The sequence below is a fragment of the Pituophis catenifer genome, unplaced genomic scaffold (genome assembly GCF_029215685.1).
Source record: "Pituophis catenifer annectens isolate HBS135680 unplaced genomic scaffold, rPitCat1.0.hap2 SCAF_1, whole genome shotgun sequence".
Lineage (NCBI taxonomy): Eukaryota > Metazoa > Chordata > Lepidosauria > Squamata > Colubridae > Pituophis > Pituophis catenifer.
This window is the reverse complement of record NW_027256881.1, coordinates 343937026-343953753: the sequence shown is the minus strand read 5'-3', so window position 1 is coordinate 343953753 and position 16728 is coordinate 343937026. Positions and strand designations below refer to the sequence as shown.

The 16728-nt window shown below is 46.4% G+C and overlaps 1 protein-coding gene across 4 annotated transcripts in view; it reads right to left on the bottom strand.

Annotated features, from left to right (window-relative positions):
- Window positions 1–16728, bottom strand: part of DPP9 (dipeptidyl peptidase 9) — a 56549-nt gene that overhangs the window by 6084 nt on the left and 33737 nt on the right. For all 4 annotated transcript variants that reach the window (XM_070944557.1, XM_070944563.1, XM_070944562.1 and 1 more), the window contains exons 13-19: window positions 16370–16449; window positions 15025–15177; window positions 12625–12760; window positions 8879–9024; window positions 7866–8012; window positions 5285–5437; window positions 1048–1190 (exon numbers count right to left, since the gene is read on the bottom strand). In XM_070944557.1, the coding sequence (XP_070800658.1) occupies window positions 1048–1190; window positions 5285–5437; window positions 7866–8012; window positions 8879–9024; window positions 12625–12760; window positions 15025–15177; window positions 16370–16449 (958 nt within the window). The remainder of the gene's footprint in view (window positions 1–1047; window positions 1191–5284; window positions 5438–7865; window positions 8013–8878; window positions 9025–12624; window positions 12761–15024; window positions 15178–16369; window positions 16450–16728) is intronic.

Below are 16728 nucleotides of genomic sequence, written 5' to 3'. Positions count from 1 at the left end.
CCTGTGTAAGTGGGCCCATGAACTAACCGGGTCAGGTCCATGGCCGTCATGGAAGCCATGAACTCCCGAGCCGCCTCAGACTTCTCAGGTTGAAATCCCCCATGACCATAAGCCTGGGAGTATCAACCGCCACCCCAGCTACCACGTTGAGCAGCTCAGGCAAGGCCGCCGCCACGCGGCAGGGAGCCAGGTACGCGATCAGCAAGCCCATCTGCCCCCCACGGCCCCACTTCACAAAGAGGGACTCACATCCAGCTATCTGAGGCACAGTGGCCTCCCTCGGACCAAGACCTTCCTTTATAACAACCGCCACCCCCCCCTCCCCTCCCCTGAGACCTCGGCTGATGGAATGCGCGGAAACCTGGTGGGCACATTTCAACGAGGGGGACCCCCCCCTTCCAGGCCCAACCAGGTCTCCGTAATATCCACCAGGTCCGCTCCCCCCTCCTGAACGAGATCACAAATGAGGGGGGCTTTATTTACCACGGACCTGGCGTTGCACAACATCAACCGAAGGCCCGGGCCCTGAGGATCTGCGCAACCCAGGGAACAAGAAGAGCATTGGGGGCCGGAGCGCGCAATCGCTCGAACACTATGGCTGTGAAAACCTCCAAACTACCTTCCAACTCTGTTATTCTGACTTTGCTTGTCTGAAGGTCGCAAAAGGGGATCACATGACCCCAAGACGCTGCAACCGTCATAAATACGAGTCAGTTGCCAAGTGTCTGAATTTTGATCATATGACTGTGAGGTTGCTGAAATGGTCGTTAAGTGTGAAAAACGGTCCTACAGTCCCTTTTTTCAGTGCCAGTTGTAACTCTGAACGGTCACTTAATGACCTGTTCTAAGTCGAGGACTACCGAAATGTGTGCGAGCAGCCAAGACAAGCTACCGTCTGCCACTTAACGTCGTGCTTTTTGCATAACCTCGCCTGACTGTCCGTCTCAATGTGGAGACGTTGCGAATTTTGCTGAGGGGGCCTCGTCCTTGGACCCCTTCCTCTACGCGCCCCTCCCACCCCATCGGATATCCTCCCATAATACTCACTCGTTAGGGAGTTTCTCGACATGCAGGGCCACTGAGCCCGCTTCGTAGCCTTGCTGGTTGTTCTCCGGGACGTCCATGTACCGCTCCGTGTATCCGGTATCGTAAGCCATCCAGACGGTGACGGGGGCTCCTGCTATGGCGACCTACGGGAGGAGAACGAAAGAGGATAAATCTAGAGCGGAGTCTTCCTGCCTCCAACACAAACACACACACACACACACACACACACACACACACACACAGAACCAGCCTCCTGCTGCACACATTTGGCCAAACAGGAAACCTGTTTGATAAAATTCATCCATGAATTTTATCACGGTTGTTAAGTGAATCTGGCTTCCCCATTGACTTTGCTTGTCAGAAAAAACGGCCAGTGGAACAAAAGCCATTCCACTGGTTAATTGTTCTCCCAGTTTGTTCTCCCTCAGCTACGGACCCCAAAGAACGCAGCACACACAAAGTCTGTACAAAACTTAATTTACTCAAATAACTCAGTCTTTTTCAAACAAAGGCTGTTAATAAACTTTCTTAACAGCCTACAAGAATCCACAGATAAGGTAATCACAGTCTTACTAGGGTTGGCAGAAAGCCCAGAAGCAATGTTGCAGAGAATCCAGACGCGAAATAGAGTGAACTAAAGTTGTTCCCTACGGCTTGCTTCAATCGGCGTTCCTCCTTAAATAGGCTAAGGGAGTGGTCAATTAGCCCCAAGCCTTACTCTCGAGGAGACCTCCTCCTGAGGAGCCACTCCTGCCTTTTGGCCGCTCTACGCACCCGTGCATTGAGAAGAGGCTCCTCCTCTTTGTCCTCTTCACTTAAAGGAGCTTCGGGAGGTTCTGAAGGCCCTGGCTGAATCCCCGCCTCTGGCACCACATCTTCTCCAGCCTCCTCACTGTCCGACTCGAGCGCCAGCTGCACAGGCTGCTGGCGCAGCACCACACCAGCCTCCTCATTGTCGGAATCAGCTACACAGGCCGCTGGTGGGCCACAACACAGTTAGGAAGTTTCGCCTTAGTTCCAGGTTGCTTCTCTCCTTGATCAGTTGCCATCCATTGCTTCTTATCCTGCCTTCAGGTGCTTTGGAGAATAGGTTGACCCCCCCGCCACCTCTTCTTTGGGACAGCCCCTCAAATACTGGAAGACTGCTATCGTGCCACTCCTGGTCCTTCTCTTCGTTAAGACTAGACATACCCAAATCCTGCGACCGTGTTTCGTATGTTTTAGTCCCCGGGCCTTTAAATATCCTAGTTCAGGGGTGTCAAACTCACGGGCCGGATGCATCACACGCTGGCCACCCCCAGTCCCATTTTAGCGAAGGGGGGGAAAAGTTACAATGTCATGTGACGTTGACACTCATGTCATAGTTGATTATATACACATTTTTCTTGTTAAATAAGGATGAGAAAGTAACTACCGTATTTTTCACTCTATAAGACGCAGTCTGTCCCCCCGTAAAGTGGGTGGAAATGTCTATGTGTTTTATGGAATATTGCGGCGGGGGAGAGGGGGGTTGGTGTGGTGGCAGCCTGTCACTGCCACCATTCACCGCCACCAGGGAATGCTGGAGCCTTCGCTGCCAAGCAGCTGATTGGTGGTTGGATCGGCCTCCCAGAATACCACCGAGCAGCCATTCGGCGGCGGCGGCGATCAGTGGCAGTGACGATCCCCACCACCTAGGACAGCTGATCGACGATATTCTGGGAGGCTGATCCAACCGCCAATCAGCTGTTCGGCAGCGAAGGTTCCAGCGTTCCTGGCGGAGGCAGCAATGGCAGCGTTTCCAATCAGCCGGCCCACTGATCAGCAGGGCTACAGGAGGCTGGGATCCAGCTGTCGCTCAGCTGATCGGTGGTGGGCGCAACGGAGCGGAGCCCTGCCGTGCCACGTGCTAGAGCTGTGATAACGTGCTGAAGCTGATCAAGCTGTTTGCTGCAATATTTTTTTGGATATTGGATGTTTGTGTCGATTCCCCCCCCTTTTTTTTTATACACAATTTTTTTTTGTTACTGTTGGATGTATGTTTTTTCTGATTTTGTTTCTGTTTTGTATATTATTCTCCTCTATTGTAGGTGATCTATCTGACCGTCGAATTTGCTTCCACTATTTGCTTCAATCTGGGCGGGCGCCATCACTCCTGTCCACCGAAAAAGCCGACTTCTTCTCCACCAATTTAAGAGGTTAATCGCTCGACCTCCCTGATGACAGCGCAACACCAGGGGGCTTCGCGAATTCCTCTTTCGTTTCCCGATCCCTCCGAGTTCGGGGATGCTCTTAAAGAGCAATTAATGAGGAAATTTGGATATCAGAAATGGAGCCTCCGTTTCCTCACCCGTTCATGATGACGTCACCGCCGGAAGTTCCTTGTATATTATTCTCATTGATAAAACATAATATAATTTTTAAAAAAGAAAGCATGTAAAATGCGAGTAGATAAATAGGTATCGCTTCAATGAGAAGGTAACAATGTTCCAGGCGCCTTTGGCATACAGCCATGCCAGCCACATGACCACGGAAGCGTCTTCAGACAACACTGGTTCCTTTGGCTAGCAAAAGGAGATGAGCAGCGGCCCCTAGAGTCAGGCACAGCTGGACAGGGGAAACCAGTTGGGTCTATGACAACTTGTCACAGCCAAGTTGTGGGGCCAACTCGCTGTACAACTCCCCACAGCCAATTCGCTGCAGGACAAGAGTTAAGCTAATAACTGTGTTTCCCCAAAAATAAGACCGGGTCTTATATTAATTTTTTCTCCAAAAGACGCATTAGGGCTTATTTTCTGGTTAGGTCTTATTTTTGGGGAAATACGGTACTAAATGCATCCATCTGGCTGACAACCTTAACTGGGGCTTATTTTGGGGGTAGGGCTTATATTACGAGCATCCTGAAAAATCATGCTAGGATTTATTTTCCCGTTGGGTCTTATTTTCAGGGAAACAGGTTATCAAAGAAATAGTGGAATAGAATCATTAAAGGATGCAAAAGGACAAACAAAATGAAATGTGAATGGCAAAAATTAAAAATATTTTTTTGTTCATTTTAAATAATTAAATAGAATTTATTTGTACCCTATGACTATCAATAAGTGTTGTACCTTATGATTCTTGATGAACGTGTCTTTTCTTTTATGTACACTCAGAGCGTATGCACCAAAGACAAATTCCTTGTGTGTCCAATCACACTTGGCCGATAAAAAAATTCTATTCTATTCTATTCTATTCTATTCTATTCTATTCTGTTCTGTTCTGTTCTGTTCTGTTCTGTTCTGTTCTGTTCTGTTCTGTTCTGTTCTGTTCCCTTCCACTCTGTATTCTATTCTATTCTATTCTATTCTATTCTATTCTATTCTATTCTATTCTATTCTATTCTATTCTATTCTATTACTTTCTCTTCTCTTCTCTTCTCTTCTCTTCTCTTCTCGTCTCTTCTCTTCTCTTTTCTCCTCTATTCTATTCTATTCTATTCTACTCTACTCTACTCTTTCCATTCCATTCCATTCCATTCCATTCCATTCCATTCCATTCTTTCTCTTCTCTCCTCTTCTCTCCTCCCCTCCCCTCCCCTCTCCTCCCCTCTATTCTATTCTATTCTATTCTACTCTACTCTTTCTATTCCATTCCATTCCATTCTTCTTCTCTTCTCTCCTCTCCTCTCCTCCTCTTCTCTCCCCTCCCCTCCCCTCCCCTCTCCTCCCTTCTATTCTATTCTATTCTATTCTATTCTATTCTATTCTATTCTATTCTATTCCATTCTTCTCTTCTCTTCTCTTCTCTCCCCTCTCCTCTCCTCTCCTCCCCTCTATTCTATTCTATTCTATTCTATTCTATTCTATTCTATTCTATTCTATTCTATTCTACTCTTTCCATTCCATTCCATTCCATTCCATTCCATTCCATTCCATTCTTCTCTTCTCTCCTTTCCTCCCCTCCATTCTATTCTATTCTACTCTACTCTTTCTATTCCATTCCATTCCATTCTTTCTCTTCTCTCCTCTCCTCTCCTCTCTCCTCCATTCCATTCCATTCCATTCCATTCTACTCTTTCTATTCCATTCCATTCCATTCTTCTCCTCTCCTCTCCTCTCCTCTCCTCTCCTCTCCTCTCCTCTCCTCTCCTCTCCTCTCCATTGTCAAATTGTGCCACAGCAAGTGGTTGGCCGTGGCGAGGTGTCCTGCTGCGAGCTGGCCAATGGTGAGTTGTCCCATTCCAAAAACCTTTACCGTTTCAGGCAGCCAGGCTCACCTTGAAAACGTGGGGCTTGTAAATGAGCCCCACCAGGGAAAGGAAACCTCCGTACGACCAGCCATGGATGGCCACGCGGCTGAGGTCGACGAACCCGTATTTCTCCGCGACGTAATGTAAACCTTCCACCTGATCCTCGATCTCCACCTGGCCCTGAAAAGGGGATTGCAGAGGAAAAGAAAGAATTAACAAGAGTTGGAAGGGACCTTAGGTGGACATCTAGTCCAGCCTCCTACTCAAGCAGGAAACCCTATACAGGTAGTCCTCGACGTACAACCGTTCATTTAGTGACTGTTCAAAGTTACGACGGCACTTTAAAAAGTGACTTACGGCTGCAGCACGCCCGCGGTCACGTGATTTACATTTGGAGGCTGACAACAGCCCCCCCCCCCCTTTTCTAGCTTTTTTAGTTTTTTAAATTGTCAATGGGTTTTAGTTTGAATGTTTTAAATTTTGGGGCCAAAGTCATGAAATTCTTTTTAAAAATTTAAATTTTGTATTGGTATGTGTTTTAGTTTTGGCTGTGCACTGCCCTGAGTCCACTAGGAGAAGGGCGGTATACAAACTGAATAAAATAAATAAATAAATAAATAAATAAATAGTTATGATGGTCGCAGTGTCCCAGAGTCATGTGATCCACTATTGCGACCTTCTGACAAGTAACGACATTGGGGAAAAACCAGATTCACTTAACAACCGCGTTCCTAATTTAACAACTGCAGTACCATACTTTTCGGAGTATAAGATGCACCTTTTTCCCCCAAAAAAGAGGGTGAAAATCTGGGTGCGTCTTATACTCCGAATGTAGCCCCACCCAGCTTCTCAAACGGAGGTTTCAGAGGCTGAAAAAAGCATCAGAAACGAAGCTTCAGAAAAGAAGCCCCCAAACAGAGCCTCAGAGGCTTTTTTTTTTCTGAAGCTCTGTTTCAGAGGCTTTCAGAGGCAGGAAAAAAAGTTTTTTCTGAAACGGAGTTTCAGAAGTTTCAGAGGCAGACAAAAAAGCAAAAAAAAAGCCAGGCACAGAGCTCACAACCAAGGAACCTGTTGCTAAAATTCACCTCTGGTGAATTTTTTCTTATTTTCCTCCCTAAAAACTAAGGAGCATCTTATACTCCGAAAAATACGGTAATTCATTTAACAAATGTGGAGAGAAAAGCCGTAAAATGGGACAAACTCACTTAACAAATTTCTCACTTAGCAACGTCAATTGTGGGTGTAAATCGAGGACTGCCTGTACCGAAAGGCACATATAAGGAAAGGAAAGAGAGTTTGGAATAATTTTTATCTATCGTCATCATCGTTTTCCCCATTTCCCGACAGCCATGGAGCAAAAATCTATGGAGATACAGGTAGTCCTCGACTTATGACCACAGTTGAGCCCCAAGTTTTGGTTGTTAAGAGACACTTGTTAAGTGAATTTTGCCCCATTTTATGAAAGGAAGAAGGGAAGGGAGTCCTGGACTTATAACAGTTCATTTAGTGACTATTCGTAGTTACAATGGCACTGAAAAGGGATGACCATTTTTCCCACTTATAACCGCTGCAGCATTCCCATGGTCATAGGATCAAAATCTGACCGCTTGGCAACTGGCTCGTATTTATGACGGTCGCAGAGTCCCGAGATCATATGGTCCCCTTTTGTAGACTTCTGACAAGCCAAGTCAATGGAGAAGCCAGATTCACTTAACAACCACGCAACTAACTTAACAACTGCGGTGACTGACTTAACCCCTGGGGCAAGAAAGGTTGTAAATTGGAGCAAAATTCACTTAACAACCGACTCACTCAGCGACAAGAGATATTGGGTTCAGTTGTGGTAACTCAGTGGAAGAAGGAAGCAGGGAATGGCGGCTAATAGCGTAGGAAGTATTTATTTTAGGAAATAAATATATTTTTTTTATTTATTTGTTGAATTTATTTGCTGAGTATCTCACCGTGAGGCTACGCTAGGAGGCTTAGAATAAAAAGGAAGAAAATGAAAGAGCATCAAGAGAACAGGAGTAAAAATACAGGTGGTCCTCAACTTAAACAGTTCATTCAGGGACCATTCAAAGTTACACCGGAACAGGAAAAAGTGACTTATGACGATTTCCCACACTTACGACCTTTGTTGCAGCCCCATAATCATGTGATCAAAATTCAGATGCTTGGCAATATGAATCATTTGCCAAGCATCTGAAGTTTGATCATACTTATGATCGTTGCTGTGTCCCAAGCTCACGTGATCCCATTGCGACCAGTAAAGTCAACGGGGAACCCAGATTCGCTTAACGGCCGTGTGGCTAACTGAACAACTACAGGGATTCACTTAACAACTCTGGGAAAAAAGGCTGTAAAAGGGGGGGGGGCAAAGCTCACTTAACAAATGTCTCACTTAACAACACAGTATTGGGCTCGATCGTGATCAAGGACTGCCTGTAACCGCAGGATAAAATAAACAAGGAAAAAGAACGCAACGAGAATATAGATCAATAGGATAACATAACATTTACTGATATAATAATAATGTAATATTTTACCCGGTCTGAATTGCAAAATAAGAGGGCAGATCCACTGGCTGGAGATAATGACAGGAACTTACCATCTGATTCTTAAGAGCTCCCTCGAACTTAAGGCCTCTCTGACATGAGCCTCGCCCGTCTATCACCACCACGGCGTAGCCGAGGGACGCCAGCGTGTTCAGCCGCAGGTACTTGATCCCTTTGAAGGAATTATTCACTAGTTGGACCTAGGAGACGAGCAGAGGAAAAGGGACGGGGGGTGGGGGGACGGGGACAAGGCACCCATCTGTTAACGGAAGCAGCTCTTTGGGGGGGATCCACCTTCCTGTGCAATCCGGATTTTGAAAATGTTGCCCCAAAGGTGCTTTTCCCCCCCCCAAGAGGCAACTTGGGGACTTTCTGGTTTTTCCTTTGAAGATGTTTTGCTTCTCATCCGAGAGGCTTCTTCAGCTCTGGCTGGATGGTGGAGAATGGAAGGGTTTATACCCCTTGCAGACAGGTGGTCATTTGCATTCTTTTTAGAGCAAGCCCTATCTGATGTGGTCAGATCCGGCCCGCAGGGTCATCCTGGAAAATGTTAAGGGGCCGGTCCTGTCTATCCAATGCAAAGAGGAAACATGGGGCCAGCAAGGCTTCGGCCTGATCTACCCAATGCAAAGAGGAAACATGCCAGCAGTTTAGGGAGTGGTGTCATGCAGGCCACACCCACCCAGTTGGCCACACCCAGTGAGGGGCGTCAAGCTGGCCACGCCCACCCAGTTGCTCCCACCACCCTCGAGGTCAACCACAACCCTGATGCAGCCCTCAATGAAATTGAGTTTGACACTCATGTTTTAGAGAGTCCCTGAGGCCACCTGGAGGGTTATTATTTGTGTCCTAAATTGAGTCAACCTCCAAGTGGCCTCAACGACTCCCTCAAAGGATGCAAATGACCAGCTGTCTGCAAGGAGTATAAATCCTTCCATTTCCCCACCATCCAGTCAGAGCTGAAGAAGCTTCTTGGATGAGAAGCAAAACGTCTTCAGAAAGTCCAGTTTCCTCTTGCAAAAAAAGCATCGTTGGGGCAACCATGATCTGGATGAATCTCGCTTACCTGAGGCCCCCCGTAGACAAAGAGCACCGTGGGATGCTTCTTGCCAGGTTGGAGGTCGTGTGGCTTGTACACCATCCCGTAAAGCTCGACATCCGACTGGGTGCGGAAATGAAAGATTTCAGGGGGGATGTAATCCGCAGGACAGCCTGCAAAACACAGGAAGCAGAGTAGGGGGAGAGTCACATTGGCTCATCCTCACACGGTGCTTTCTCACTAATGAAGATGACCTGGACATGCAACGTTGCCATTGTGGCCTGTCAGCCACCAGACCCTCCAGCAGCCGAATCAGGAGGAGGAGGAGGAGGAGGAGGCGTGGGAGTCAGGGTCAGCATCAGGGCAAACTGGGAGCTCCGAGGGGGAAGTGGGAATGTAGCTGTCAGAGATAGAGACAGAGGTGGAGCCTGGGCCGTCCATCAGCCCTCAGATGGAGAGTCAACAGCCTCCAGGTCCGGAGGTGGCTGAAGAGGAAGAGGAGGAGGAGGAGCAGCTGGGTCCAGTGCCTGATGCGCAGAAGGCAGAGGAGAGGAGAGCAGTGGAAATCTATGGACTGGTCCTTGGGACGGAAGAGCCACCCTAGCTCTGGGGATAAAAGGCAGGGGACAGAGATGAATGGAATGGAATGGAATGGAATGGAATGGAATGGAATGGAATGGAATGGAATGGAATGGAATGGAATAGAATATAGGGTAGGGTAGGGTAGGGTAGAGTAGAATAGAACAGAACAGAACAGAATAGAATATAGGGTAGGGTAAAGTAGGGTAGGGTAGGGTAGGGTAGGGTAGGGTAGGGTAGGGTAGGGTAGAGTAGAGTAGAGTAGAGTAAGTAGTAGAGTAGAGTAGAGTAGAGTAGAGTAGAGTAGAGTAGAGTAGAATAGAATAGAATAGAATAGAATAGAATAGAATAGAATAGAATAGAATAGAATAGAATAGAATAGAATAGAATATAGGGTAGGGTAGGGTAGGGTAGGGTAGGGTAGGGTAGGGTAGGGTAGGGGAGAAGAGAAGAGAAGAGAAGAGAAGAGAAGAGAAGAGAGGAGAGGAGAGGAGAGGAGAGGAGAGGAGAGGAGAAGAGAAGAGAAGAGAAGAGAAGAGAAGAGAAGAGAAGAGAAGAGAAGAGAAGAGAAGAGAAGAGAAGAGAAGAGAAGAGAAGAGAAGAGAAGAGAAGAGAATATAGGGTAAGGTAGGGCAGGGTAGAGTAGAGTAGAGTAGAGTAGAGTAGAGTAGAGTAGAGTAGAGTAGAGTAGAGTAGAATAGAATAGAATAGAATAGAATAGAATAGAATAGAATAGAATAGAATAGAACAGAACAGAACAGAACAGAACAGAACAGAACAGAATTCTTTATTGGCCAAGTGTGATTGGACACACAAGGAATTTGTCTTCGGTGCATAAGCTCTCAGTGTACATAAAAGAAAAGACAGATCCGTCAAGAATCATAAAGTACAACACTTAATGATAGTCAGAGGTGTGGCGGACAACTATTCATCTCCCCTGCCTGATGGACTTGTTAGCCTGCTGTGTGTGAGAGAGAGATTTTTTGCTGGCGCTCCTAATAAAGGAAATATTTAGCTAACTACAGAGGGTTTGTCGTGTTTGGGAGCCAGGTCAGGACAGTTTCTCTGTGAACGGCCCTGCATAAACCAGGTTCTCATTTTTTGAAAACAGAGAGTCTTTGACTTACGACCACAATTGAGCCCAGAATTTATTTATCTTGCCAAGGGAGACATTGGTTAAGTGAGTTTTGCCTCATTTTATGACATTCCTTGCCACAGTTGTAAAGCGAGTTGCTGCAGTCGTTAAGTGAGTAACACGGTTGTTAAGTGAATCCGGCCTCCCCATTGACTTTGCTTGTCAGAAGGTCGCCCAAGGGGATGAGGTGACCCCAGGACGCTGTGACCGTCATCAATACGAACCAGTTGCCAAACAGCCAAATTCTAATCACATGACCAGGTTGTGGGTAATACTGCAGGGGTCGCAAGTATAAAAAAATGGCCATAAGTCACTTTTTTCAGTGCCGTTGTAAGTTTGAATCGTCACTAAATGAACTGTTATACGTTGAGGACTAACTGCATTCTGCAGGCATGAAAAGAGAAGGAACTTCTAAGGAAGATGTAGATTTGGGTTCTTCGAGCCAAAATGCTAGAGTTGTTCTCCCAATACAGGTAGTCCTCGACTTGCAACAGTTCATTTAGTGACCGTTCAGAGTTACAGTAGCACTGAAAAGAGTGATTTGTGACTGTTTTTCACACTTATGACCGTTGCAACATCCCCATGGTCACATGATTTTTACATTTCAGATGCTTGACAACTGACTCACATTTATGACCGTTGCCGCTTCCCCATGGTCACATAATCAAAATTTGGATGCTTGGCAACTGACTCACATTTATGACCGTTGCTGCTTCCCGGGGGTCACATGATCCCCTTGTGCGCCTTTCTGACAAGCAAAGTCGAGGGGGAAGCTGGATTCACCTAACGACCATGTTACTAACGTCACAACTGTGGTGGTTCACTTAACAACGGTGGCACAAAAGTTCATAAAATGAGGCAAAACTCACTCAACAACTCACTCAAAACTCCCTCACTTTTTTTGTTTCGCTGAACAACAAAAATGTGGGGCTTAATTGTGGCCATAAGTCAAGGACTACCTGTAAATACTGCCACGCAAAGGAGGCCTTCTCGGTGGTGGCTCCTTCTTTATGGAACTAGGGTTGGGCCCCCATCCTGTTGCTTTTCTGCTAAGGCCCTAAAAACGTGGTTTTGCTAGCGGGTCTGGGGGCTACGAAAAGAAGGAGCACATTGAGTGGTTGATTTGTGTCACAGAGGGTGTGTGTGTGTGTGTGTGTGTGTGTGTGTGTGTGTGTGTGTGAGAGAGAGAGAGAGAGAGAGAGAGAGAGAGAGAGAGAGAGAGAGAGAGAGGGAGAGAGAGAGAAAGGGGGAAGAGAGAGAAAGGGAACTAGAAATAGAGCTCTGGTGGCTCAGCAGACTAATTAACATCCACTTACATCTGCTGCCTGCAATTACTGCAAGTTCAAATCTCACCAGGCTCAAGGTTGACTCAGCCTTCCATCCTTTCAAAGGTAGGTAAAATGAGGACCCAGTTTGTGGGGGCAATAAGCTGACTTTGTATAAATATACAAAAGGATGAAGGCTATTGCTTAGCGCATTGTAAGCCGCCCTGAGTCTCCGGAGAAGGGCGGTAAATAAATCAAATTTAAAAAGAGAGAGAGAGAGAAAAAGAGAGAGAGAGAAAGAGAAAGAAAGGGAATGAGAAAGAAAGGGAAAGAAAGAGAGAGAGAAAGGTGAAAGGGAGAGAAAGAGAAAGAAAGGGAATGAGAAAGGGAGAGAGAGAAAGAGAAAAAGGGAAAGAGAGAGAGTAAGAGAGCAAGGAGGAAGGGGTAAGGGAGAGAAAGAGAAAAAAAGTGAATGAGAAAGAGAGAAAGGGAGCAACAGAAAGAGAGAGAAAGAAAGGAAGAGGGTGGAGCTGGGGTTTTTATGTGGTGAATTTTTAAAGCCACCTGGAGTCACCGATGTTGGGTAGCAATATACATCTTTATATCAATTTAATTTAATTAATTAATTAATGTCCATCAAGTAAAAAGGGTGGGACGGAACTAGTCAATCCCAAATTTCCCCCCAGTTCCATAGAGAAGCTGGCTCACCCCTTATCCCTAAGACTGCAAGGCAAAGCTTGGCCACCTCTGTGCCCTGTGGCTGAATGTGGACGCCGGGCCCAAATTTTACTCACTGGCTGCTTCCATCATGCTGGCCCAAAACTTTGGCTGCTTGTGAAGAGGGTCTTCGTCTGAGCCGCTGAGCTTGTAAACGTGCACACAGGGAGGGGTCCTGACGCTACTGTAGTGACTGATGAACATATCGAAGTTCTGCGAGAGAAGAGGGAGTAATAACTTTAGTGTCACTTTGAATACATAAGTAAATAAATACAAAATTATGCATATACCCACAGATATTATATGGCACAGAGAAACAACGCAGTAGTTTGGATGTATATATAGACATTGCAAGAGAAACGAATCTCGAGAGTTTGCCAGACGGATGGCATAGAGAACCAAAGCTGCTCCAGAATTTACTAGTCCTGCTAGAAATACTTCGAAACCTCCTCCCAGAGGGGAGCAACAAAAACAGACCATAAAGTGGGTGTGTGGGGTCTCTAACAATCCTTTGAGCTCTAAGCACGTAATGCTTATAGGCAGCATCCTGAATAACGGGAAGTGAGCTACCTATGATCTTCTCCACTGTCCTCACCACTCTCTGTAGGGACTTTCTATCACTTAGAAAGATGAAGAAGAAAGACTAAAGATTAGAGCACTCGGGATCTAGCCTTGACGACTTTTAAGACTTGTGGACTTCAACTCCCAGAATCCTCCAGAACTTCAACACTCAGAATACCCTGGAGCCTGAACTCGAAAGGATCAGGTTTTTTTTTTTTTTTTAATTTGATTTATATGCCGCCCTTCTCCGAAGACTCAGGGCAGCTTACAATGTGCTCAGCAATAGCCTTCATCCTTTTGTATATTTATACAAAGTCAGCTTATTGCCCCCACAAACTGGGTCCTCATTTCACCTACCTTAGAAAGGATGGAAGGCTGAGTCAACCTTGAGCCTTGGCGAGATTCGAACCCTGCAGTAATTGCAGGCAGCTGGTCTTAATAACCAGCTTAATAACAGGGTGCCTTAAACCCCTGTACTACCAAGGTTGCTGGTGACATGCAAATTTATTCTGGAAAGAATTTGCTGGTCAGAATACAGGTAGTCCTCGACTTACAACAGTTCATTTACTGGAAAATGGAAGGGCGTCTTATACACAGGAGGCCAAGAGGAGAAAGAGTGGCCCATCCCCGTCCTCCAGCTCTGCCGCACATGCTGACGAGCCTCTACCTTATATGCAGTTCTATCATTCCTCTCTATTGTAGTTGTTTCCTGTATCACATTGCCACTCTAAGTTTCATCTCTATTGTTCCTGTGATGCATTTCCTGTTCTTGTATTACTCTCTCTCTAATAAGTTGGTTTCTGCACAGGGATGGCTGGTAGTGCACTTATTTACTTACTCTATATCAGTGGTGGGTTGCTCCTGGTTCGCACCAGTTCGCAAGAATCAGTAGTAAAATTTTTTAGTAGTTCGGAGAACCGGTAATAACATTGGCTGGCCACACCCCCAAACTGGTCCCCAGCCTGGTCGCCGCTCGTTTACCCCACAAAACCTCATCAGAGGCTTTTTTTTTTTTTTACTTTTCAAAGCATTTTTTCTACAACTTCTTTGGCTGAAAAAATGCTTTTAAAAGTAAAAAAAGCCTCTGATGATCGCACGGCTTAGCTGGGATCGTCAGAGGCTTTTCAAAGCATTTTTTCTACAACCTCTTCAGCCGAAGAGGTTGTAGGAAAAAAAACAACTACCTCCTTTAAAAGCCTCTGATGATTCCAGCTGAGTTGCCTGATCGTCAGAGGCTTCTAAAAGCATTTTTTTCTGCATCCTCTTAAGGTTGTAAAAAAAAAATGCTTTTAAAAGTAAAAAAAAAAAAAAGTTGGCCATGCCAAGCCACGCCCACAAAATAAGCCACGCCCACAGAACCAGTAGTAAAAAAAATTTTAGAACCCACCCCTGCTCTACATGAAACATGGGGGCATCTTAGAGACGGAAAAATACGGTATATTCATTCGCCTTCGTTCAAGGAAGAAAATCCAGCTGCCTTTTGAAAAAGCAACTTTAGGGACAACCGTTAAGCTGGATGACAGAGAACCCCCCCCCCAAGACACCTACCTAAGGAGGATCCTGGATCTGCGCACCTTCCGCCGTGCTCTTAAGACCCTCTTATTCCAGAAAGCCGGCCTGGCCTAATTTTTCTCCCCTTTTTAAAATTTTAAATTGAAATTTTAATTGGTTTTAAATTTATTGGGACTTTAATTGTCGTGGGCCAATATTATTTAATTTGGTTTTAAATTGTTCTTAACTTTTGTATTTCTGTATTTTATCTTGGGCCTGTTCACCGCCCTGAGTCCTTCGGGAGTAGGGCGGTATACAAATTTAATAAAACTAAACTAAACTAAACTACCAAGGTGTTGTGGGTTTCATTTTAACCCGGATGGACTGGTTGCAAGAGGTCGGCTTTCAGACGCAGGGGAACTGACCTGACTCATGGAACAGCTATGGGAGAAGCCCAAGGTAGTGAGTCGCACGACCTCGCCAGGAGATTCGTAGCTGACCACGTAGAGGTGATGTTCCAAAGGGGTATCCTTCGTGCCCTGGAAATACACCAGCTTCGTTTCTTCATTGACCCAAATCTGGAGAGACAAAAGAGACGGAGAGAGAGGATGAGGGTGGGCCGAGCGCACGTGAAAAATGAAGAATAATGGGAGGCAGAACCCGCGCGATCATTTCAGCCACACATCTTAAAGCTTCGATGGTTATCTGCACCGTTGGGTTGAAAACGGCAGTGGTGGTGTCATCTTGAAAGCTCAGGACCAATTTTGATCACGGCCAAAAACTGGCTTTTTGGGAACCTGCCCTGTGGACACCTCCCCTGCTTAGCTTAGTTGCAAAAGGATTCCAGAGTCTGCAAATTATAAATAAATCCTGCAATTAACGGTAATTCTGCCCAAGGCACTTCTTCGGCAAAAGGAAGGGTTACCAATTGGAAAAGTCTGCTAAAGTAAAACGGCATTTGTGTGAGTGTGTGTGTGTGAGCCTTTGAGTCAGTTTTTGTCTCCTCGTGACTGCCTGAACTAGTCCCTGCAGTTGTCTTGACAAAGTTTTTTTTTTAAAGGGCGTTTGTCCTTGCCACCTTCCTTGGGGTGAGAGAGAGTGACTGGCCCAAAATCACCCAGCTGGCTTTCATGCCTAAGGTGGGACTAGAACTCACCATCTCCTGGTGATTGGCCCAAAGTCACCCAGCTGACTTTCATGCCTAAGGCGGGACTAGAACTCACCGTCTCCTGGTGATTGGCCCAGTCACCCAGCTGGCTTTCATATCTAAGGTGGGACTAGAACTCACCATCTCCTGGTGACTGGCCCAAAATCACCCAGCTGACTTTCATGCCTAAGGCGGTACTAGAACTCACCGTCTCCTGGTGATTGGCCCAAAGTCACCCAGCCAGATTTTGTGCCTAAGGTGTAACTAGAACTCACATCTCCTGGTGATTGGCTCAAAGTCACCCAGCTGACCTTCATGCCTAAGGCGGGACTAGAACTCACCGTCTCCTGGTGATTGGCCCAAAGTCACCCAGCTGACCTTCATGCCTAAGGCGGGACTAGAACTCACCGTCTCCTGGTGATTGGCCCAAAGTCACCAGTCTACTTTCATGCCCCAAGGCAGAACTAGAACTCACCGACTCCTGGGATCTATCCTGGCGCCTTAACCACTACACTAATCTGTCTCTTTGATTGCTGCAGTAGGAGACTATCAATCAGAAACCAGAGAAGCGACGGCAAAGACCTGAAATGGAGTTTTCACTGGGGGAGGAAGAGACTTCGTACCTTGTACCCATGTCGGGCCAGAACTTCCCATTCTCCACTCGTGAGGGCCACTTCTTCCTTCAGAGGGCATTTGAAGTCACCTGAAAAGGCAGAACCGCGTTGGACACGGTGGCCCAATTTCACAGCTGCTTCCTGAAATCAGCTGCGAGGGCAACGCACCAGCCGCAATTGGCTGGACGGACTCCAGTTTCCATCATCCCATCTTCCAAAGACCTACGGAGACCTCTGGATTTGTCCCACCTCAAGACGAAGACGAAGGCGAGCAGAACACTTGGGAGTGTCCATCTTCCCGTTTGTGACCCCCCACTTATAACAGGACAGGATGCTTTGCTCCCCGTGGGTCTAAAATGAAGTGGGAA